General features: G+C 54.6%; 1 protein-coding gene and 1 non-coding gene across 12 annotated transcripts in view; one reads left to right on the top strand and one right to left on the bottom strand.

Annotated features, from left to right (window-relative positions):
• Nucleotides 1-3,849: 3,849 nt before the first annotated feature.
• Nucleotides 3,850-23,561, top strand: part of SCN5A (sodium voltage-gated channel alpha subunit 5) — a 108,044-nt gene continuing 88,332 nt past the window's right edge. For 7 of the 11 annotated variants that reach the window (XM_086365961.1, XM_086365963.1, XM_086365959.1 and 4 more), the window contains exons 1-2: nucleotides 3,850-4,010; nucleotides 20,865-21,190. In XM_086365961.1, the coding sequence (XP_086222087.1) occupies nucleotides 20,918-21,190 (273 nt within the window). In that variant the 5' untranslated portion in view covers nucleotides 3,850-4,010; nucleotides 20,865-20,917. The remainder of the gene's footprint in view (nucleotides 4,011-20,864; nucleotides 21,191-23,561) is intronic. The other 4 variants (XM_086365962.1, XM_086365960.1, XM_086365956.1 and 1 more) reach the window with 1 other exon arrangement.
• LOC147348049 (U6 spliceosomal RNA) lies at nucleotides 9,464-9,570 on the bottom strand. Its single transcript, XR_015152019.1, has one exon. It is a non-coding gene; the product is annotated as a U6 spliceosomal RNA (small nuclear RNA).

Here is a 23,561-nt window from a genome sequence, read left to right as displayed (position 1 = left end):
GTCCAGCCTCCAGAGGGGAGACCGACAAAGGAGAAATAAGATGGCAATGCACGTGGAGGGAGCACAGCTCCCAGGCGGCAGGGCTTCCAGTGGACAAGACTGGGTAGGTGCCCAGGATCAGAGGTCTTTTCTCTTGGGCTGGTCATTTTCTCAACGCAGAATTCCTCAGTCTTTTGCCAGAGTTATGGCACCTGCAGAGAGAACCAGAGCTCTCAGTAGATCCCTTTACTCACAGGAAGTTTTCCCACTCCTGCCAGATGCCCGCCCCCAGAGCCAGAGGTAGTCGAGTAGATGGGGAAGGACCGGCCCTTAGCTTGGGGAGGTAGGGAGGAGGCATCTGCCTGGGGCTGTGGGTTTTTGTGTGCGGTTTTCCCCACACCTCCTGTTTTTAGCCCCAACCTGCACCTCCACCTTCTAAGATGCCTGGTGCTCAGTGCCAGTGGATTCTGAATCCTGAATCAGCTTGCTTCTTCACCTCCCCCCACCCCGCCTCAGGCATCAGCAGAATGAAGCCAACAGAAACACAAGCCAGTTACTACTCTTCCATCCTCAACCCTACCTAGCATCCCTCTCAAGGGGACTGGATAAATAAAACTTGGTGGGTGCATAACACAGAACACTGCAGCTATCAGAAGCCAAGAACTAGCTGCCCACACCAAAACATGGATAGAGCTCAAAATCACAGCACTAAGGGAGAAACATAAGAAAAAGAATGAAAGTTAGAACAATGCCCATTTTATATAAATGGAAAGCACATACACACAAATGGCCAATAAACCATGAAAAACGCTCTGTTTCATTAGTCATCAGGGGAATGCCAATTAAAACCACAATATGAAACCTCTTCCCACCCACTCAAGTGGCTAAAATGAAAAAGACAAAAATACCAAGTGCTAGAGGATGCAGATGAACCAGAATTCTCTATACATTCACCACTGGTGGAGTATGTTGGTAGAACCACTTTGGAAAACTATTTGGCCGTGCCTCCTAAAAGTGAGCACACTCCCTCCCGTGGCCCAGCAACGCCACTCCCGGGTATGCCCCTGGCAGAAATGCACACAGATGGCCACTGAAATTCACACCCCGGCACGGTCATAGCAGTGCTCGTCGTCGTAACCCCCAGCTAGAATCACCAATGCCCGTCAGCCAAAGGGTAGATAAATAAAGTGTGGGGTATTCACACAGTGGAACTCTATGCAATGAGGACAAATGAACTATATATATGACTACAAGCAGCCACAGGGATGAGGCTCACAAACCTAATCAGAAGAACCAGACACAAGCATTTGTACTATCTGATGCTAGTTAAATAAATATCAGAACTGGACAAAACTAACCTAGGGAGTTGGCTGTGAATGTAGTAGTTAATCCCAGGGGAGAAGTGCTGGTGACAGGAAGAGGGCAGGAAGGGGAGGTCTGGGTGCCGTTGCCGTTTAGTTTCTTGACCTGTGTGCTGGCTATAGGGATGGGTTCAACTAACAGGGTTAAACAACTCTTGCACTGAACACTTCGGATTTGTGCACTTTTCCATATGTAGTTTCAATAGAAGTAAAACAACAACAACAAAATTGCTGGGGCAGTAAACACACATATGAAAATCCATAGGCACAAACAACAATACTGCATATTTTACAAAGATGTGTACATATTTAAAGACCTGCCTATAAGGAAGGGCCCCTGTGTGGGGAGGGAGCTGACAGCAAGGTGGTGGTAGCAGGGAGGAGAAATAAAAGGAAGTAATACAGGAGGGAAAGGAATCCTCTGTGGATGCACAAAGCGCTTAACCCAACTGTGAACCTCAGCTAGGGGGAAGAGCAGAAAAAAGGCAACAGTTTTTAAAACCTTGGATGTTCCAGCTTTCATTAAATGGGGTCTGGCAAAGAGAAGGGAGTCTCCCAGATCTTGACAAGGGCTCCTTGTGGGAGGTGCCCTGTCTCTGGTCCATTAACCTTTCCTGCCCTCTGCCGCCACTCTCAGACCACCAGATGTGTTTGCTGAATCTCTGAATCCGAACCGAATCAGAGCTTTTCTTCCTCCTTCTAATGAGCTTCTTTGCCCTTGTTTAAATCTGGGGTGCATACCTCTCCTGTGAGCAAAATCCAGGTGCCCACCATAAGGAGTGTGAGAAGCCCACCTCTGCTAGATGTAGATGGAGCACAGAGTCTCTCTGAGCCCGCCCCGCCCCCCCCCCACATCAGCCTCCGTTCTGAGTCTCCTTCTTGGCCCGAGTTCGTTTGCAAGTTTGAATCTTCATTCTGGGGCTCCAGAAGCCTGGTGGAAAACCTCAGGGAGAACCTAGGTTCTGCTGCCCTCTCCTCCCACCTAAGAGGCATGGGGTCAGGTGGTGCTAAAAATTGACATTGCCTGCACTTCCCTCTCTGGCCGCTAGTGGGAGATGCTGGCCTACCTGAGACCCATCAGGGGACCAGAAGCAGGAGGCGGGAATGTGGTTTATCTGGCGCCAGCCACCCTATCAGACCCCTGGCCAGAAAGGGTCCTGTGTCCTGAACTTTCCTACAGACTGACCTTCTGTAGGGACAGATAGCTCCTCAGTATATAGGTAAGGCACCCAGTGATCCCTGGAGCGCCACACCCAGGTCCCAAATGGAGGATGGCCCCCTGGTGATGTCTCCAAGATCCCGAAAATGGAGAGGCAAGTCACAGCTTCCAAACTGCCAAACACAGCACCTGGGTGCCCTCTGAAAGCGCTATTTACATTTAGGAACGTTGAAAAAAATGTCAGGAGAGATTAGAAGGCTGCTGGGGAAGAAGACAAAGGCTGTGTATCTCTGTGTGTGTTTTTATGTGTGTGCTCCTGTGTTGACTCTGGGCAATAGCCCGTCCCTTCCAAAGATGTTTCTGGCCTGTGGGCAAAAACTGGTGGCCTGTTTCTTTTAAAGAAGGATGTGTGTTCCCGGGTATGTCTCCCTGTGGGTCAGCCTGTGTGTGTGAATGACTGTACCAGTCACTGTGCGGGTCTCTGCATCCGTGTGTGAGAGACAGTCTGTCCCAGTGCCAGCAGGTGAGTGCCTACGGGTGTGTCAAGGTGTAAGTTTCCTGTAGATCAACAGGGTGAAGTGAGTGTGTATGTTTCAGTGTGGGTGTCCCCGTGTTGGTTGTGTCTGTTGTGTTGGCTGTTTCTGGTCTGGGTGTTTCTGTCAGTACCAATGTGTCAGTATGAAAGTGTCCACCATTGTGCAGACTTCTGTGCTGTGTGTGTGCATGTGTCTCTAGGAGACTGTGGTTTTCTATGCGTGTGTCTCTGTGTCAGTGTGTCAGTGGATATGTGTCTCTGAGTCACGCAGGTGTCCCTGAGTTTGTCACAGTATGTCTGCCTCGGTATCTGTGTGTGTCAGTGATGTGTCTGCCTGTGTCCGTGTGGGTGTCTGTGTGTCTATGAGAGCAGGTGTCTGCGAATGTCAGTGTTTGTCCGTGTCCACAGAGGTGAGGGCTGTGGTAGGGTCGCCGAGTCAGTGAGCATGTGTGAGTGTGTACCCCGCGTGTGCCAGGGTGTTTGCCTGTCCGCGTAGGCGTAGGTGGCTGTAGGAAAGCGTCTCCGGGTGGCTATGTGTGTACCCCCGCGTGTGCCGGGTCTGCGCGCGTCTGTCGTGTCCGCGTGGGGCGCTTTCTGTGGCGGGGCGCCCCCAGGTCAACGCGGGGGTGTGCGCCCCGGCGGGTGCCCAGGACTTCACCCTGAGAGCGGGCGGAGCGCCACGTGCGGAGTCCGGGGCGCGTCGCTCTGGGGCGGAGCCAGCCTGGGGCCCCAAGCCCCAGGCCGAGCCCAGGCGGGGCCCGCCCCCGACCCCGCCCCCAGCCCGAGCCCGCGCCGCCCGCCGAGCCCCGGAGCCCGAGCCGAGCGGCGGCGCCGAGACGGCGGCGGCGCCCGTGGGATGCGGGGATCGCGCCCCCGGGGCCGCTGAGCCTGCGCCCGGTGCCCGGAGCCCCGCGCCGAGCCAGTCCGTGCCGAGCCGCTGTCGCCCATCCCGGGACCCGGGCCGGGGGACCAGCAGGTGAGCGAGCGCCTCCTCCAGCAGCCCCGGCCCGGCGGAATCCCCTCTGCCTGCCGCCGCCCAACTTTCCTCCCCTAGGGTTGGAGCCTCCAACCCCTGCGCGCCCCCTCCCCAGCCCCGGGTCCACCGGCAGGCTCCCTCCCCCATCTCTGCCCCCGAGGGCAGGGGAGGGAGAGGAAGGGGCGCAGAGCAGCCTGGCTGGAGGGTATCCCCGGGAAGGGGGGCGTCTCTAGCCGGCGCGCGCCCCCTCCCCTTCCCTTTCCTTCCGGGTTTCCCAGTTCGCTGTCGAGGGCCGGGGGAGGGGGAGCTGCGGCCCCGGCTTCCCGGCCGATCCTGGCGCAGACTCGGGGAGGGTCTGGGATTGGGACCCGGATTCCGGAGGCCGGAGACCCCAAGGTCAGAACAGCGACTAGGAGCGCAGTGAGTGTGACTCCAGAGAGCGGGGGAACTGACCGAGCAGGGCTGGGAATGAAGGGGCCATGCACCCTCCTTTCTCTGGGCCCTATAGAGCAGTCCGCCGGGGCTGTCCTCTCTGGGGTGAGATCTCTGCGTGTCCTGACCGGGGATAGATCTCTGTGGACCCCGAAAGGAAAAGATGTATGTCGTGTGTCCTGTCTCTGCGCGCTCCGAACATAAAGAGAGCTCTGTGCCCTCTTGACGCCCTAACGGGGACACATCTGGTCTCTGTGAGCCCTGGCTGCGGAGGGATCTCCGTGGGCTCTCTCCAGGGGAGACTGTGCGCTGGGATCGGGCGAGTTCTTTGCCCTCTTCGCTCTGACGGGGCAGATCCAAGCGCCCTGACCGAAGGCCGTTTTCTACTTGTTATTTGATCGCCTTTGGTGGAGCCCTGGGAGGAAGCAGAGGTTCCTAACCTTGTGGGGGCTGGATATGTGGAGAGTGCTCGTGGTGAGGGGAATGCTGGGGACCAGGCGCTGGCCTTAGGCCCGCCTTGCAAACACCTGTTGGAGGTCAGCGCACAGCCGAATCCGGAAGCCATGGCCGAGGTTGTGGCAGGAGTCATCTTCTCTCCTTAGTGCTTAAGACCAGTGGGAGTGATGGGATCAGTCTCCTCTTGGGGTTCTGGGCTGGTATTCCATTCCCCCAGCTGTCTCCTCCCATCCTGCTGAGACCCCAGGCACCTCCACAGACAGCTTAGACAGCATCATGTGGATGCTGCATATGAGCCCATCATGCAGCAGCACGTCTCCCCTCTCCCTGATTCCCACAGCCTTTCAGGATCCAGAGGGTCCCTGAGTGGCAGAGGCCCCGCCATCAGAAGCCCAGGCCCCTACTGCTGCCATCAGCCTTTCCCCCTTAGAACTGGGCAGGTGCAGGAGAGTGGGCGGTAATGGAGCTGGGAGGTGGGTTGAGAGTGGCATGGGCTGATAGCTCAAGCATTGCTGCAGTCACAGGAGTGAGGGTCGGGTCGGGTCAGAGAACTGCCAGAGTCGGGAACATAGCTTTTATACCAGAATGTCCAGTCCTGTGCTGAAATGAGCCTCAGTGAATTTTTAATCCAACCCTATCATCATCACCACGTCATGCCAGGGTGGGGAGAAACTGAGGCTGAGAGTGGGTCAAGGACTAATACAAGGTCACCTGAGAAGTCAGTGGATTGGGGGCCCCACTCAGGGTGAAGATGCCTTGAGATCTACTTTCTGAGAGCTGAATTGACCTAGGACTGATCCCAGAGAATCTGAGCAGAAAGGGAACTGGCCCTGGGGTGCCAAGAGCCAGCATTCAGCCCAGTGTGGTACAGCCAGCTGCTATGCCTTTGGGGGACTTGGTAGTGACTCTGTGGTGCTTGAAGGTCCTCTGGAAGATTTCCAGGATTGACTCACTCAACATGAAGATGGAACTCGGTGTAGTGGTGGGGAGTGCCAGAGAGGGCTGGGAATTGGGGAGCACAAGAGCTGGTGTTTAGGGAATCCAAGGAGAAGGGAGTTCTGGGGCCAACATGGGACAGTGGTAAACAGCAGTCTCGGTTCTCTTCATAGGAAGCTGATTCCTGCTGACCCTTGGGAAGCTTATTGGAAAAGTGTGCAGCCGTAGAAGTGTATCCCCACTCCACTCAAAAGAGGAGTGATTATCTTTGGCCAGGAAAGTCAAGGGTATCTATCTAACAAAAATAACTTTCCTGCTGGATTTTGAAGGATGAATAGGAGTTTTCTAGGTGGGGAAGGTGCAGCCTAGCCATCACGTCTAGCAGGTACAAAAGCATAGAGATGTGAAACAGTACAATTGTTCAGTGACCCGACGGGTCCCATGGTATGAGGAAGAGAAGAGTGGAAGCTAAAGCCAAGGTCACAGTCACGGGGGCCCTTGTGAGCTCCGCTCAGGAATTGGGAATTTATCCTCAGTAATGGTACTAAAAATAGCGAACATTCACTGAGTGCTTTCTGCCAGCCAGGCACAGCACTAAGCACTTTATAAGACTCATCTTGCTGAATCGTTGAATCAACCCTGGAGGCAGAGACCATAATAAGGACCAATTTGTAGATGGTGAAACTAAAGGCCCAGAAAGGTTAAGTAACGTGCGCACCATCACACATCTACCAAGTAGCGGGACTTGAGTGTGAGCCCAGGTGTCAGTCTAACAGCTTTGCATTGTACTACCTGTCCAGTGCAGACCATGGGCTCCGCCAAAAGTTTTTCAGCTGAAGGACAGGGACAGGGAGATGACCACAGGCGACAGAACTTGTGGTGTCCCACTTCCTTCCCTGTTAAGGGATATGCCCTCTCCCACCCCTAGCTTCAGTTGCTCACTAGTGAGGTTCACTGCTGCCGTATCACACTGTGAGGGGAGGATGGACGAGTGGAATCTGGGTTGATCAGCTTGATGTAGAACCAAGGAGAAGGTGATGAATGTTTCAGGGTCCTGATCTGAATCTGTAGTATTTCCAGGGAGATGCCAACACCCTACAGTCAGTTGGAGGGAAAGGTCGAGGGTCTAGGAAGGAGATTTGGGCTGGAGGCAGAAACTTTGAATCATCCGCAGAGGCTGGTCATTGGGGCCATGGCAGTATTAATTATATTTTGTTCAGTGAGAATGCAGACCAGTGGTTCTCAACCCTGATGATATTAGCATCACTTTGAAAGCTTTTTAAACAAAATCAATCTATGCCCAGGCTCCACCCCCAGAAATTTTAGTTCATTCGACTTAGAGGTGAGGCCCAGGCATCAGTAGTTTTGGAAGCACCAGGGCAATCCTAATGTGGAGAAGAGGGTGGGAGAAAAGAGTTGAGTCCAGAGAGCCCTGAGACACTGCAACAGTTGAGGCTGGAGAAGTCTGCAGAGGAGGCTGGGATGGAGCAGTCAGAGAGGTGGGAGGAGAGCCAGCAGTGGGAGGTGTCACAGAAAGCACGGAGGGCACATGTCCCGGGAGTCTCCTGATTCTGCCAGGGAGAGTTAAGATACATTCTGAGAAGCTCGTGGATAGATGAAAAAGAATGCATAATTTTAAAATGAGTGTCCATTGGATTGAGCGACTGTGAGTGTGCTGGTGACCTTGACCACAGAAATTTCCCTCTTGACACTCACCGAATGTGGTGCTGGGTGTGTTGTTGAATGAATGAATGAATGAATTGGTGAGAATGGAATTTCAGTCTGGAGTAGGTTAAGGAGCAAGCAGAAGGTGAGGACGTGCAGAGAGCATGTGTAGACAGCTCTTTCAAAGAGTTTGATGGTTTAAGAGGGAGGAGATAGAGGGGAGCTGGCCAGGGGGAGGTGGGCTCAAGGGGGTGCTGTAGGAGGGCCTGGGGTGGACGGGCAGGCATGTGTCCGTGCGGTATGTCCACATGCGCGAGCTTATGGGGAAGATGCCTCTCCCTCCCAGGGAGGGCGGGAGATCTGTAAGGTGAAAGCGTGCCCATGGTGTTCTCGGATGCTCTGGTTTGTCCAGTGGGCTGGTCAGGAAGGCCTAGGGTGAAGTGACTCTGCCCATGCAGCTCTGAGAGGGTGATTTTGATGGCAGGAACTGTGATTCCTGCTGGGGGCGAGGGGCAGGAAGAAGAGGAAGATTTGCTCTGAGGAGAGAAAAGCGTTCCAGAAAGCTGATGTCTGGGGGATAAGATGAGGTTGTCAAGAGCAGGTTTCCAGAAGTAGAGGGGCTGGGCCAAAAGTCCTATGGCTAAATGCACAAAGGAGACAGGGTCAAGAAGATGAAGCCAGGGCAGCCCGTGGAGAGAGGCTGGACGGTGCAGGCACAGTCACAGGAGGGTGGGGCTTCAAAGTGAGCCCGGGCTTCGATGCCCACTGCCCTCTGCCAGCCCAGACTTGCCTGTGGTGGTGGTCTGAGGCTGAATTCAGCCTTAGGTGGTTGGAGAGCACCTGGTTTGGGTGTCCAACACATAATCTCTGCCAGGGAACCTTCTAGAAGCTGTACAACTCAGATATAATACCTGCTCTCATAAAATTTACATACTGTTGGAAAAGACAGGCTGGGTGCCATGAAACAAATAGACACCAAGGAGAATTTTAGATTTTGACCAGTGCTGTGTGTGTGTGTTAGTCACTCAGTCGTGTCCAATTCTTTGCAATCCTATGGGTTAGTCGTACAGTTGTGTCTGATTTTTTGTGACCCTATGGAGCCCGCCAGGCTCCTCTGTCTGTGGAATTCTCTAGGCGAGAATACTGGAGTGGGGAGTCATTCCCTTTTCCAGGGGATCTTCCCAACCCAAGGATCGAACCCAGGTCTCCTGCATTGCAGGCAGATTCTTTACCATCTGAGCCACCAGGGAAGCCCAACCAGTGCTATAAAGGAAATAAAACAGGATGAGGTGGTGGAGAGATGGGAGTGACTCTAGACAGGCTGGTCAGGGAAGGCATCGTGAAGGAGGAGACTAAACTGAGACCTGAATAACACGAAAGAAGCAATCCCGAGGAGATCTGGGGCAAGAGTGTCTTGTAAAGAGAAGACTCCCAGTGCAAAGGCCTGGGGCAGGACCAAACTTCTGAGCAGGGTTGGCTGCTGTGCTGGAGCAGAGGGACTGGTGTGGGGATGGAGAGGTCCCTTGTGTCTATACCCCCTGCCCTCCCAGTTCTCAGCCCCCTCAGACCACCCCTTTGCTTATGTGCTGCTTATACCACTCACCTCGGACAGGCAGCAGTTCCTGGGGATGACACTATATTTAGACTTTTCTCCTCTCTCTGGGCCTGGAACATACTGTGTGTTTTTAAGATGATCAATATGGGATGGGTGCTATTTATAGAGACCCCAAGTCAATTCCTGGGACCTGGGGCCCTTAAATGGTGGAGGAAATCCAGGACTAGGCTTTTTGGGGGCAGCCACCACAGCTGGCAGAGTGTTGGAGCCATCTGATTCACGGACTCTGAAAGTGATATCACCTCTCCTGGCAGGCCCGCTTCACCCATCTCTGCAGAGTCACCACAGCCTTGGTGTGGGGAGCTTGGACGTCCATAGTCTATCCATCTCCAACTCTGTTTTCTAAAAAAAAAAAAAGGAACGCTTCATGAATTTGGGTGTCATCCTTGGGCAGGGGCCATGCTAATTTTCTCTGTAGCATTCCAATTTTAGTATATGTGCTGCCTAAGCAAGCACTCCAACTCTGTTTTCTGGAGGAGTACCTGGTGTGCCCCAGGCCCAGCAGAATATTTCATTGTGATTGTCGAAACCAGAGTCTGGTGGGACAGCCTGTCCATCTCTTGTTCATTCCTCACTCTGTTTACTACTCTGGGAGAGCAGAAAAGGACCTCAGGGCCTCCCCGGTTCTCCCACAAGCCAGAGAGAGGTCTGCCCAGGAGTAAATGCGAGGCTGGAGTTGGGAGCTTAGTCTCTCCAGCCGGAGGTCAGTGTGGCCAGGAACAGCCAGGGGAGGCTGCCTGGAGAAGGTGGAATGGGAGCCCAGCCATGGAAAGCGCACAGCATTTGGAGAGGCAAAAGAGAGCAGGTCAAGTTTTCAGCCTGTTTTCGGAAGAATCTTTATGATCTGAGGCTGGAGTTCTTTCTCTTTCTCTCCTCTTCATTTCTTCTGATTAAATCTCCCAGGGAGACAGTGGAAAGTCACGTCCCCACAGAGATATTAGCTGAGTAGAAGGACAAAGGTACTCTCCCGGAGTCTGTGTGGGCTGGAGAAGATGCCTCACCCACTTGGAGATCCCACTGCCCGTCATCTCCAAGGGCATTCACTTCCCTCCTGAGAGCCCCAGGAGGCCAGGGCCGCTGCTGGTTGCCCCCTAGACTCAAGGTCACAGGGGCACGCAGCTGGCACTAGGCCTAGAGCGGTGTCTCCCTGGCCCCACCCAGGCCTTGCCCAGGCAGTCCCCGGGCTTTCTGGGAATGGATTTTGAACAGTAGAAAGGCTCTTGCTGGCATCAGGAGGGTAGTAAACACCTTTCTGGCTGGTATTGATTCCTCGAAGGCCTGTGTGAAGGAAGAACCTGGCTCAGGAGGCAATTTTAATAGGGACAGCAGGATGGGGGGCAGGGTAATCTGGCTTGAAGTACCAACTCAGTTCTCAGGCTACATTAGCATCCCTCCATCTGGACTGGGAGGTACCCAGGAGGATCTAAGATGGGGGCAGGGGGAGATCAGGCCATGGGAGGGACCAGCCCATCCCAGTCAATACCTCTCGCGTGGCCATCAAAGCCCCAGCCTCATCGACCTGGGCTGAGAGCAGGGAAGTGGTCCAGAGAGCCTCTAAGAGCCAAGGTGCCTGCTCTCTGCTGCCCAGCACTGCTGCCTGCTTCTGGGCCTCTTCCTGGGAAAAATCCCAGCCCTGGGCCCATTCCCTTTAGGGCCCAGGGCCCCACCCATGGGACACCCAACTGGTGTAGCGGTACAGAGAGGGTAAGCAACAGAGGCCTGCCCACCATGGCCAGACTTGAGCAGGGGAAGGCCCAGGAGCTCAGAAGCCCATTCCGGTGCCAACCCTGCCACCGTGCTGGGTCACGGGCAGTGCAGACTGCCAGTTACATAAAGCGACAGCTAGTTGATAATGAAACTAGAAATGCAGGGGAAAGCCCCCACTCGCTTGCTGGGCCTGGGTGCCTATTATATGTATAATTGCTGAGCTTCCATTTCGGGAAATGTCTGAGGGAAGAAGAAAAAAAAAAAAAAACTCCATAAGAATCCCCCGGGGCCGATCGTCCCCAGAGACGGCTGGACTTCGGGTCCCTTCCAGCCCTGTGCTTTATGATTGAATTAAGTACTTGTCCCCAGATGGGTCACTTGTGTTCCTGTGAATTGCACAAGTAATTTAAATGGCTGCTGCTGCTACTGCTGCTAAGTCGCTTCAGTCGTGTCCGACTCTGTGCGAACCCATAGACGGCCACACCAGGCTTCCCCGTCCCTGGGATTCTCCAGGCAAGAACACTGGAGTGGGTTGCCATTTCCTTCTCCAATGCATGAAAGTGAAAAGTGAAAGTGAAGTCGCTCAGTCGTGTCTGACTCTAGCGACCCCACGGACTGCAGCCTACCAGGCTCCTCCGTCCATGGGATTGTCTAGGCAAAAGTACTGGAGTGGGGTGCCATTGCCTTCTCCAAATTTAAATGGCACTCACCAGCAAATAAAATGTATAAGTCTCAAAAGCATTATGTTAAGCAAGAACACAACACACAAGAGCCCATACGTTGTGATTCCATGTATGAGAGGTTCTAGAACAGGCAAAGCTAATCTGCAGTGATAGAAGTCAGAGAAGTTGACTGGAAAGGGACAGTGGGGAGCTATCTTAATTGGGGTAGTAGTTACATGAGCATGCCTGCTAACTCTCTTCAGTCGTGTCTGACTTTATGACTCTATAGACTGTAGCCCGCCAGGCTCCTCTGTTCGTGGGATTCTCCAGGCAAAAGTCCTGGAGTGGGTTGCCATTTCCTTCTCCAAGAGATCTTCCTGACCAAGGGATCAAACCCAGGTCTCCTGCGGTGGAGAAAGATTCTTTACCACTAGCGCCACCTGGGAAGCCCCAGTAGTTACACAGGCATATATACACATTTGTTAAAACTCAACCAACCGTACACCTAAAATCTGTGCATTTTTAGGTGTATATTATGCCTCAGTTTAAAAGAGTGTTAAGACTCAAGGGTCGCACATTTGGCTCTGCTGTGTTCTGGACAGTTTTGTGGCGTGAACTTTGTGGATTAGTGGATTGGCTTCTCCCTCTGGGGACTCCTAGGTTTCTCTGGGGGATTTGTGTCTTCTTCAGTGCACACAGTAGGTGCCCCCATAAATGCCTCGGTTGCCATGGCATCTGTACACAGTTCCCCTGTGGAGGCTTTTTTTGACCCAGGGATTGATGAAAGTGAGTTGGAAGGAACCGGGTCAGAGAAAGACTTGGGATGCTGATTGCTATCTCGGGGGCACCTCTATGCCTGGAGGGCGTTTCCTGAGCCACAGTGGGGCACCTTTCTGGCCCGGCTGTATGTATTGTGTGTGTATAGCTGCCACAGGGTCTGGGGCCGAAGTGCCCAGGGTGACTGAGCCAGCTCTCCAACTTCTGGTCTCTGAATAGTGGATGATCCAGGTCTCCACCTAGGAGACCCAGAGCCAGAGGCAGTGCTGGGCCTTGACTGACAGCTCAGAGCTGCTCAGCACATTATAGATCCTTAGTCATGGGCATTGGAGGGGAGCGGGAGGAGGAGACTTGAGCTTGGGGCAAGGGGGTGCCGTGTGCCCAGTGGAGGGTTTGCACTTCCTCTGACCTGCCACCGAAACACCACGGAACACTCAGATGAGATGACCTGCCACTTCCTAGCCCCCAGGCCCCACCCTTACTGCGGGGAAGCCGGACGAAAAGGCAGGAGGCTTGGGCTGAATCCAGGGCTTGGCTCCGAAGTGCCCCTTTGGACCTGAGCTCTGCCCACAGCTCCCAGTCCAGAAGGGGGCCTGGTCTCAAGGATCCCCTTTTCTTCCCTGCCTGGGGAATCACTTGAGCAGAGCAAGCCAGTGAGGTTTTGCTGTCAGCTGAATTAGCCTCAGCTTCTGCCTGAGTGTTGGAATAAATGAGATGCAAATGCATGTAAATGAGGGCATCCCCGGCTTCTGGGGTGGGCGTGTTCACCTCAGAGAGAGATGAGGATGATTCTGCAGGACTTCCCCAGATTGCTGGGGGCTGGGAGGGCGGCTGGGGAAGGAAAGCCCCTTCGTGACACGGCTCCCCACTTCCCAAGGACCCGGCTCCAGAGTGGACAGGGTTAATGCCTGTGCAGCCTCAAAGGAATGGAGCCTGCAGGGAGCCGGTTAGCTGAAGCCCCTGTGCGCACAAGGACGTACCAATGTGCCTTTGATCTGGGAGCAGGGACCTGAATGCACAGGCCACGAGCACCAGCTGACACCCCCGCTGAGCCTTTGTCCAAGCTGTTACCCTGGGAGAGCCAGGACTGTGCAGATAATTGCCTGGGCAGGAGGGCTGGCCCGAAACACGCTGTTGACCCCTCCCCTTCCCGCCGCCCCCTCCCATCCCAACCTGTGGCTGGAGCCAGCACAGCCACCCACAGCCAAGACCAGAAACCCGGGTGGCCACTTTCTAGTCCGCTGAGGATGGCTCGCTTCCCACCCATCCCCCGCCCCTCCATCCCTCCTCCCCTTCATTTTCTGCTCCCTCCCCTCCCCCACCCCCAGGCCAGCCAGAGGCCCAGCCCCGAAGCAGGTGGAGTTCTGTAAGGGTTTAGGGTCCAGTGGCTGGAACTCTAAGACAGTGCCACCCAATAGAGATATAATTCGAGCTACAAATGCGAAGTCCCAGAGGCAATTAAAAATGTTCTAGTAGCCACATTTTCAAGAGTAAACAAGTGAAATTAATTTTAATATGTTTTACTTCCCCCAGTACATATATGCAAAATATGATGAGTTTAAGTTGCAATCGATGTTTTAAAGTTAATAATGAAATAGTTGGCTTTCTTTATCGTGACAAGCAGCTTTCCGCGCTGGTGTGGATGTAACAACAGCACATCTGGACGGGCACCAGCCACATGCCAGGTGCTCACGAGCCTCGGGTCGGGGTGGCTTCGCCCTGGTACCAAGCAGCTCCACAAGCCTGAGGTGGAGAGAAAATTGCTGTCAGAGAAAATGCCGACTCTGGGCAGGGGCAGAAATCAGCCAGGTCTCCCTGGCCGTGCATGGGCGCCTGGGCGTGGTCCTGGCCAGCTGGGCTGCGCTGGAGGAGGATCAGCCTCCATGGAGGCTGATGGGCTGGCTCTTAGCTTTGGAGCCAGGATCACAGACATGCTCAGTCCAGAGGGGCAGGCCGCAGGTAACCCTGACCCTTCCTCCTTGCTCTCCGTGCCGGCAGAGGCGGGAGGCAGTGTCGTGCAGTGGTTAGTCTCACGGGCCTGGCTTCACCACGGATGGTGGCAGCAGGTCTCCCATCTGTAAAATGGGCATAATAACCTCCCTTCGTCCTAGGATTGTTGTGTGAAGTTACTCCCAGGCAGGTAATTAGCAGGTGACGCTGCTGGGCTGACCCACCTCAGCTCATGGCTGGGGAAACTGAGGTCCAGAAAGGATGAGGTGGGTGGTAATAACATTGTCCAAGGTCACGGTGTGGTTAGTGGCTGGGGAATAGGAAGGTTAAGCTGGCACTTGTTCATTCACGCATATACTCCTTCATTCACCAGGCCCTTATAGGCTCCTCTTGGGGGCCAGACTGTGCTTTGGGAGAGGGAGAGGCAGATGTGGAAGCAAATTGTGATAAAGCCAAATATGGGAATGCAGTATGCCAGGAACACAGGGAAGGGAAGGACCAGCCAGGCAGGGAGGACAGGTGTGGGCCACCAGAAGGTTTTTTAGAGAAGGGTCTTCTGAGCTGGACTTCTTGAGAGAAAAAAGAATGGCAACGATAACCACAATGATTATAGCAAATGACACATGTGCTGAGCATGTGCAAATGTTAATATACTTATGCCTCAGAACAGCCCCATGAAATAGGTACTGTTATTAACCCTGTTTTACCTGTGGGAAAAGTGAGGTAGAGAACCATCAATTGATGGTTGCCCAAGAACACACAAGTGGCCAGGACCCAGGATCGCACAGGCCGTCTTGCTTCCGAGCCACAGCCCTGACTTTGCCGCTGTCCCGCATTGGACTTGCAAGTCTTTCAGAGACAGAGAGGCAAGCAGACCTGGGCACAAGTCTGGGTTCTCTGGCCCAGGGCATCTCCTCATGCCAGTCTCAACAATACCCAGTGGAAGTATCCTTACAAGCTACCACAGTCTATTTGCTGGTGACTCTTCTCCCTTTCCTGTCATTACATCTGTTGATTTGGAATCCATCATCTGAGGAAGAAGAGTATTCTAAGAAATAATTTGTAGGGCTGTGTACAGTGGGTGCTGATTAAATGTTCACTGAGTCATTCAGTTAATAAAATGAGTCTATGTGTTGAGGTATTGATTAGTTCCAACGGATTCTCCTCAAGGAAGAAATGAAGTGGCTCCTGGTACCCTTACCTCTGCCTATGGGGAGTGAGCTCCTACTTCCTGAGCTCCCTGAGCCCCCGGGACTGAGGGGGCAGGGGTAGATCAGGGGTGAAGCCAGTGCCCAGGGCAATGGGTGCTCCATCCTGAGGTCACCTGGGCTGCAGGGCAGGAAGGAGGCGCCCAGAGCCAAGGAAGCCAGCGGAGATTTTCTAGGAAGCCAGGGAACCACTTCCACAGAGTGCTTTGCATAAATTTACATGGCAAAGAATATTCTTTGCCTGTTGTGTTCCAGAGGCTCCAATTCCAAGGTGACCAAAATGCCAGAAGTGACTCAGGAACTGCCTTCAGGATCCGGGAGGAGCGTGGGCAGGAAGGGGCTGCAAGGAGGGGTTAGGCTGGAGTCGGGTCCCTCCTCACCACAGGGAACGGCCAGCTGGCCTAATTTTCCCAGGACTGAAGGGCATTTGGGGATTCAGGAATTTCAGTGCTGATGCCCGGGATGTCTGCGTGTCCCTCCTCCACCTCGACGTTATGCGGCTGCACCGCGGGCTGCCAGGCTGTCGTGTCCCATGTCCCGGCATCATAACCACCACCACTGACTGAGCACCAGCTGTGTGCCCTGTGCATTCAGCAAATCTTCTTTCAGGAAGATGTAAAAAGATGAGACAGTCTAGGGAGGTCGAGTTTCTGGTGTGAACAGTCAATACTCTCCCCCTACAGCATCTCCACCCAGATGTGAATTCCTGTACCTACAGGCTAGTGACTCAGAGGAGGGACCCTTGTCCTCAGAAGAGGTTTCCAACATGTCTGGGGAGACCAGACCCACTCCACCAACTGTCAGAGGGCAGCTGAGGCCAGAAAGGGATCCAGGACGGGATGCGGCCTCAGCCTCCTGGCCCAGAGGAGGGACGTCAGTGTGGGCGGGGGCAGTCAGAGAGGGTCTCCTGGAGGAGGTGGGGCAGTGAGAGGAGCCTGCAGCGACTCAGCCCAGCACAGGCCAGCACAGGCCAGCGGCAGTGCTGGGAATGTCTGAGCCAGGGAGTGGTGGGAGCCGCACATGGCAGGTGGAAGGAACGAGGGAGGAGGCGGTGGCAGTGGGCTCAAGACTAGTCCCAGTTGGAGCCAGGAAGCCCATCCCAGGGCAGTGGCTGTGGAGATGGAGGTCTGATGTTTGGTGGAGTTGGGGGATTGTGGCCAGTGTCCGAGGAGACGATGTCAGGAGGAGCCGGTTTGAAAAGGAGGGCTCACCGTTTGCTCCCAAGAACTCGCAGGAGCCGGCAGAACTTAGGGAGAGATGCATGTGGTAATCAACTGATGGACTTGGGACAGGATGGAGTAAGGGCTCCTTAGAGCTTAAGTGACAGAACAGGGGAAACTGGCCCAGGAAGAGGGATCAGCTGGAAGAAGCTGACCCAGCCTAGAGGGCAGGTGAAGATGCTGGTGCAGATGGAGAATTTGGTACAAATGGAGAAGCTGGTATAAACGGAGTTGTTATTGTTTAGCCGCTCAGTCGTGTCCGACTCTTTGAGACCCCGTGAACTACAGCAAGGCAGGCCTCCCTGTCCTTTACCATCTCCCAGAGTTTGCTCAAACTCATGTCCATTGACTTGGTGGTGCCGTCCAACCATCTCATCCTTTGTCGTCATCCCCTTCTCCTCTTGCCTTCAGTCTTTCCCAGCATCAGGGTCTTTTCCAATTGAGTCGGCTCTTTGCATAAGGTGGCCAAAGTATTGGAGCTTCGGCTTCAGTCCTTCCAATGAATATCAGGATTGATTTCCTTTAGGATTGACTGATTTGATCTCCTGGCAGTCCAAAATGGAGAGACTGGTTCAAGTAGAGAGACTGGTGCAGGTGGAGAGACTGTTGCCAGTGGAGAAGTTGTGCAGATGGAGAGGCTGTCCTGGGTGAGAGTGAGAGTCATGAAATGCTGGCATCTAGAAGAGTATGATCTTTGTGTGATCTTTGAATCAAATCTGGGACCGGCTCCCCCACATGATGGAGTTGTGAGAGACAGAGGCCCCCTGTACTTCCCCAGCCAGAGGTGGGTTCTTCCCACAAAGCTGAGGGCCTGTGCACCTATGCCAGAAGGGTATGGAGTCTGGAGTGTCCTCAGATCTACACCGACGTCTCCTTACCCCGCTGTCACTGGAAAGCTTGCAGCCAGGGCTCAGCTAGTCTCAGCCTCAGCCTCAGCAGGGCGTGGGCCCCGAGCTTCTGAGGGAAGGGCAGGGCCAGAGCCAGGTGCAGGCAGCGGAGAACAAGGGAGAAAACGGATCCCACCCGCCCACAGTGGGCCACCTGTGGGGACCCAGAGACAAAGCACGCTCATGGCAGGTTTACTTTGGAACCTGAAGCTGCCCTGCTGCTGGGGAGCCGGGAACTTCCTCTGGAATCTGGTTTCACAAACCACCAAGCCCCAGGGGTTTGGTTCCCTGCTGGAAGCCAGCTGCGGAAAGACCCTTCCCAGGACCCAGGGCCCCATTGTTGGGGCTTCATGATTACTTTATTAGATAATATCTAACAATGGTTCTAATACATGTGCATGCTCAGTTGCTCAGTCGTGTCTGACTCTTTGCAACCCCATGGACTGTAGCCCATCAGGCTTACTGTCTATGGGATTGCCCAAGCAAGAATACTGGAGTGGATTTGCCATATCCTCCTCCAGGGGATCTTCCCGACCCAGGAATCGAACCCGCGTCTCTTGCATTGCAGGTGAATTCTTTACCACTGAACCACCTGGGAAGCCCCAGTTTTAAAGTAGCCATGGCATTAATGACATTTGAGATATTGCAGCCCCTGTCATGGGACAGGGAAATAGCTGCATTTCTGTTGGTCACCGGTAATGCTGGCCCTTCCGTTTTGCTGCCTACATTCATAATGGAAGGAGATGTTAAGTTTCAGGTAGAGAATTTGTTAGATTTCAGGTAGGTAATTTGAGAATGAGAGGCAATCCCCTCCCCTGAATTTTTTTCCCATCACTCCAAGAGGTCTGTTAGGTGCCTCTGAACTGCAGAGACAGAGCTGGTCTCCTGACTGTTAGCAGTCAGAAGAATGGTTATTCAGTTGGGGAGTGAAGGGGAACTAGAAATTACCTATTTCAGAGGAACTGGAAATTACCTATTTCCCAACCTGGATGCTAGATACTGGGTGAGTTCAGTTTGTGGAAATTCATCCACGTGTGTACACTTAGGATATGGGCACCAATCTGTATGAAAAGTTGATTTCAGTACACATTTTACAAACACTTTTACTGGAACAGATGCATATGCAGGTGCAGGCTTGCACGCACACACACACACACATGCATGGGTATGTACCAGTAAAGACTCCGTAGGTCCATGGGCGTCCACGTGTCTCCAGAAACCTTGCAGGCATATGGACACAGATGGATACAGTGAGACAGAGAACACTATTTTTAGGAAATAATTCCAAGCAAAAGAGGAGGTTTCCTGATTTACGGGGCTAGTGATTGCTCAGAGTGAAGAGGATTGCCCTGCAAGGAAGGGGCTACTGGCATCCAGGCTGGCTTCTTCTTTAAAAAAAAAAATAAAAAAGAATAATGAGTTTATTGTATTTGTAAAAGTAACACAAAATCATCATAAATAATTCAAAAACTGAAGAAGAGCACAAAGAAGAAAGTTTAAAATTACCTGAATTCCCAGCCTGGGGGAAAAAAAATCACCATTCACATTTGGTGATAAGTATTACAGTTGCCTGTCTTTGTGCATGCAAAGATGGAGGTAGAGAGGGACAGCCTTTGATTAAAGGGAGACCTACTCCTTCACCTGCTGTTTTCAACAAGGATGTTCCTTTAACTTTACTGGAGGGAAAGAGAAGCGCAAGAGGCTGAAGCACGGGTGGCTCTGACAGCGTCCTGGGACCTCTCTCCTCTGGCTTCCCTTCACACATTCCGCGCCATGGCGCCCCTGGCACCAGGGGCGCCCTTTTGAGACCTGGCTGTGCTTGCTCACTGTTTACCTGTCACCTGGCCAGGTGCCTACTTCGCGGTGCTCGAGGCCCCAGCCCTCGGCGGGGTATGCGCAGGGGTCAGGGTGGCGGCTGCTCGTTGGGGTCAGCAGTGACGTGTGTCAGGAGTCAGATCAAGGCCAAGCCGATCTTTGACGGAAAGGGATTTTGTCCTGGCAGAGACCTCCAACAGGTGCCCGGCCCTGCCTGGGTTTGATGTGGTAATTAGCAACACGGCCTTCCCCTCCCATTGGCTGAGGTGTCCCACTGGGGAGCTGGGCTGACCACATCCTGTTTTGGTGGGGCAGTCGGGCACACATTCTCCAGGCTCCGTGTCAGAGTCAGAGCCTGTTCACACCAGGTCCTGGATCATCTGAGGCCACTGGGGGCCACATTCTCCCTGTATGGCATCACTCGTGGGCGCCTGGCTGGACGTCCCAGCGGAGGCGGGGTCACCATTTTCTGGTTCTGCTATCTCTCAGGGTTTGTTCAGACTCAGGGGGAGGGGAGCGAGTGGAGGCGTGGGGGAGTCTGGGATGCTCCGTCAGCATTTCCCATCTCTGGAAGGCTGTCTCCCTCGGGGATTTCCTTGAGATGCTCTGGGGGGTGGCCTCTGAGGCAGCTGTGTACGCCAGGTTGCCAACATCTGGATGGCAGCTGCCAAATTGTTACCCAGCTGTTTCCCCAAACCTGCAGGACTTTCCTGGGCCTCGGTCAGCAGATCCAGATGCCCCAGCCATTGCCAGATGTTGGCACCTCCGTGCCCCAGGTGAAGTCTGGGTACCCTCCCCTGCACAGGTACACGGTGGGAAGACCAGACAGACTGTCCCCCGCCCTCTGGTCCCACCACTCAGGCCAGAGAGCTGCCTGGAAAAGAAGCCCAGAGTTCGTACATTGGCCCGGGAGGCCTCTGATCACCCTCTTAGGGTCCCAGGGTGTCCTGTAGAGGAGGCAAATGAGAGGAAGGGCAGCATCAGGTACCTTCTAATGCACCTGCCCCTCACCTACGTAGTCACCATTCATTCCCTCACTCGTGCGTTCAGGACCAGCCCTGCCAGAGATCTAGGATAAAAAGATGACCAGCCCCTTTCCTGCCCCTTCCCGTGGAGTGTCCCCCTCAGCCCAGGGTGTTGGGGGGGCACCAGTTGTGAGAAGTGTGTCAAAGTGGGCTTGGTCAGGAAACCCACAGGTGTGAGGGTTTCCTTTTGTATTGAATAGGGTAGAATGAAGGGTCACTGGTGACCCAGTTTCTCGTGTGTACTTGCTTTCAAAGTTGCTCCTTGGGATGGGGAAGGGACAAGTGCCCCTCCTGCAGATCCCCGTGCATTCCCCGCAGCCCAGAGGATTCCGGGTTTCCCCGGGTCGGCATCTGCCGGGCATGCCTCTGGAGAGGTGGGGGGCATCTCTGCAAGGATGTGGGTTCTTCCTCCACCAAGCCCAGCCGCTCCCCCCAGGTCTGACCACCCCGCCCCCTGGCCCCGGATGCAGCCTCAGCCCCATGTCTGCGTGTCTTTCAGCTTCCCTTCAGGCAGCGTGAGGACAGCCTGTGCCCCAGAAGCAGGATGAGAAGATGGCAGCCTTCCTGTTACCTCGGGGCACCAGCAGCTTCCGCAGGTTCACCCGGGAGTCTCTGGCAGCCATCGAGAAGCGCATGGCAGAGAAGCAGGCCCGGAGCTCGGCCGCCTCGCAGGAGAGCCGCGACGGGCTGCCCGAGGAGGAGGCGCCCCGGCCCCAGCTGGACCTGCAGGCCTCCAAAAAGCTGCCGGATCTCTACGGCAACCCACCCCGAGAGCTCATCGGGGAGCCCCTGGAGGACCTGGACCCCTTCTATAGCACTCAAAAGGTGACTGCCACCCACTCCCACCCCGCCTCCCCGCAGCATCTCAGTCGACCAGGCAGACAGGGAGAGGGTCTCACCTCCATACGGGGCTCTCTTTGGGGCTGGCTCCCTTGGGCCTCGGGGAAGTGAGTCATTAGTAATCTATATTCCAATCACCTTAACTTTGGAGTTCCAGAAAAAAAGCCCAGAATTATGCAGCCTGAGATGGTTCAGTGCTGTTAAGGAAGAGCAGGCAGCCACTCTGGAAATCTTGCCTCCTGGTGGAGCATCTACTCAGGGGATAATCTGTGGTCAGATTTCCACCCCTGGAGGACTCCTGATCCTGTGGTGTGTATGTCAGTCAGAGTCGGGCCCTGAGTCCTGTCCTGAGTTGAGTTTTGGACCCAGAGCACAGCATGGGATCCCTCCCCCAAGCAGGGACAGCGTGTAGCCTCCGCCCCCCACCCCAGAGAATTTGCTGGGCATTGGCTGTGCCATCACGGCTTGGGGGCCACAGCGGCAGCATCTGGGCCTTGTGGGCTGGTGATGGGACTGTGAGGGCTCGTGGGAAATCTGAAAGGAGTGGGAAGCCGGTGGCTCTGCCATTGTCCCTTCAGAGTGTGGGGAGAGGAATGGACTTTGGCCCACTGTTTGTGTGTCTTAGTCACGGCCGTGTCCGACTCCACAACTGTAGCCCGCTAGGTTCCTCTGTCCATGGGATTCTCTAGGCAAGAATACCAGAGTGGGTTGCCATTCTGTTCTCCAGGGGATCTTCCCGACCCAGGGACTAAACCTGGGTCTCCCACACTGCAGGCAGATTCTTCTACTGTCAGAGCCACCAGGGAAGTCCTTTGGCCACTTGGATGGGGTAACTCAAGCTTCCTCCAGCATGAATTTCTACCCAGGAGATAAATTCCCCCATCTGGGGCCCCTGCGCTGTCCTCACCTCTCAGGACCGTGTGCCGCCTGCACCCGGCCAGACCTCGGGCACACAGGGCTCCTGCAGAGGCCTGAGTCCCCACCCCAGCTGCCCACACTTTGGGCTACATGGCCAGGGGAAGGTGGGTTTCAATTTGGTGGAGGCCTCTCCCCAGAAGGCTGGGTGCCAAGCAAGACGGGTCCTGCCCACATCCCTGCTGTCAGTGCCCGGGCTGAGGAGGCACTGAGGGCTGACAGGCTGGCATTTCCAGGGCAGGGCCAGCACCTGGTGTTCCTGAGTGTGTGTCAGTGTTACCAGGCGCCTGAGCGGTGTGTCACTATGCGCTGAGACTGCATCCAGGAGACCAGGGGTCTGCGAGTGGGAGTGATGCGCAGCTGTCTCCCCCTGTGCACGCACGTGTGCATGGGTGGAGGTCAAGCCCACCCAGGCTATGCGCACATGTGGGCGAAGAGACCGTGAATTTGGCCTCACTCCCCACCCCCCAATTCAGGTGACTCAGGCTGGGTGAAGGTGAGGGCTCTAGCTATATTGGGATTAGTCAGGGTGGGTGGGCCTAGGTCCTGGCTGGTCAGAGCTGGAATTAGGGCTGGGGTTAAGGCCACGTCTGGGACAAGTCATGGTTTGAGTGGTGCATCAAAGTGGTGATGGGGTCGGAGTTCGCAGACTGGAGTCATGGCAAAGGGACCCAACTGAGAGTGGGCCAGAGCTGGGCTGGGCTTTGGGGGCTGGTGGCAGCTCAGCCCGGGAGCAGTCAGGGACACTCTCCTGTCCCTGTGACCGGGGACACTTGAGCAGTGGCCCCAGGTAGGATTCTGGTCTCTAACCTCCTGTCTTGCCTTGCTGACCCCTGGTCACACTGCCTGCAACCCCATGGGGTGACGCAGGTGCCACAGCAGAACTTTCAGTCCCGATCTTTCTGGACAGCTTGTCTCCCTAGCCCAGATTAAATAGAACCTTATCTCACCAGCTCAGCCCTGGGAGAAGCCCAGCCCCAGGCCTTGCCACCTCAGCAGTGCCTGCTGTAGCCAACGGGGATGGACTGCTGTCCTCAAAGACGGCACTGGACGCAGATGCCCACTCCATGTGCTATGGCGCAGCCTCCAACACCCACTGTCCACTCCCATGCCTCACTGTGCTGTGTAGATAGAATCTTCCAGAAGCGTGAAGAGCAGGTTTACCCTGGGCAACACATGACCCTAGTGAGGAAGACACCAGGTCATGGCCTCTGGTGTCAGCTGGGGCTGCCATCTGTCTGGACTCTAGGAGACAGGGTCCCAGGGAAAGTTTCTGTCTCCTGGGCTGAGTTCTGCATTTTCCTCATCCCTCTTTGGTTGTCCCTGCTGACCCAGCTCCCTCTTCGCACCCTCAGTCTTCGGTGGGCCCGGTGGGGAAGCACAGAGGGGTCAGAGGGAGAGGGGAACCAGGGGGGCATCAGCTGGGTCCTGGCCTCTGCTA

Source organism: Bos grunniens, chromosome 22 (assembly GCF_055505025.1).
Source record: "Bos grunniens cultivar Pamir isolate PY7600 chromosome 22, Bosgru_T2T1.0, whole genome shotgun sequence".
NCBI classification, from domain to species: domain Eukaryota; kingdom Metazoa; phylum Chordata; class Mammalia; order Artiodactyla; family Bovidae; genus Bos; species Bos grunniens.
The sequence above is the reverse complement of the archived record's forward strand: the minus strand, read 5'-3'. Positions and strand labels throughout refer to the sequence as shown.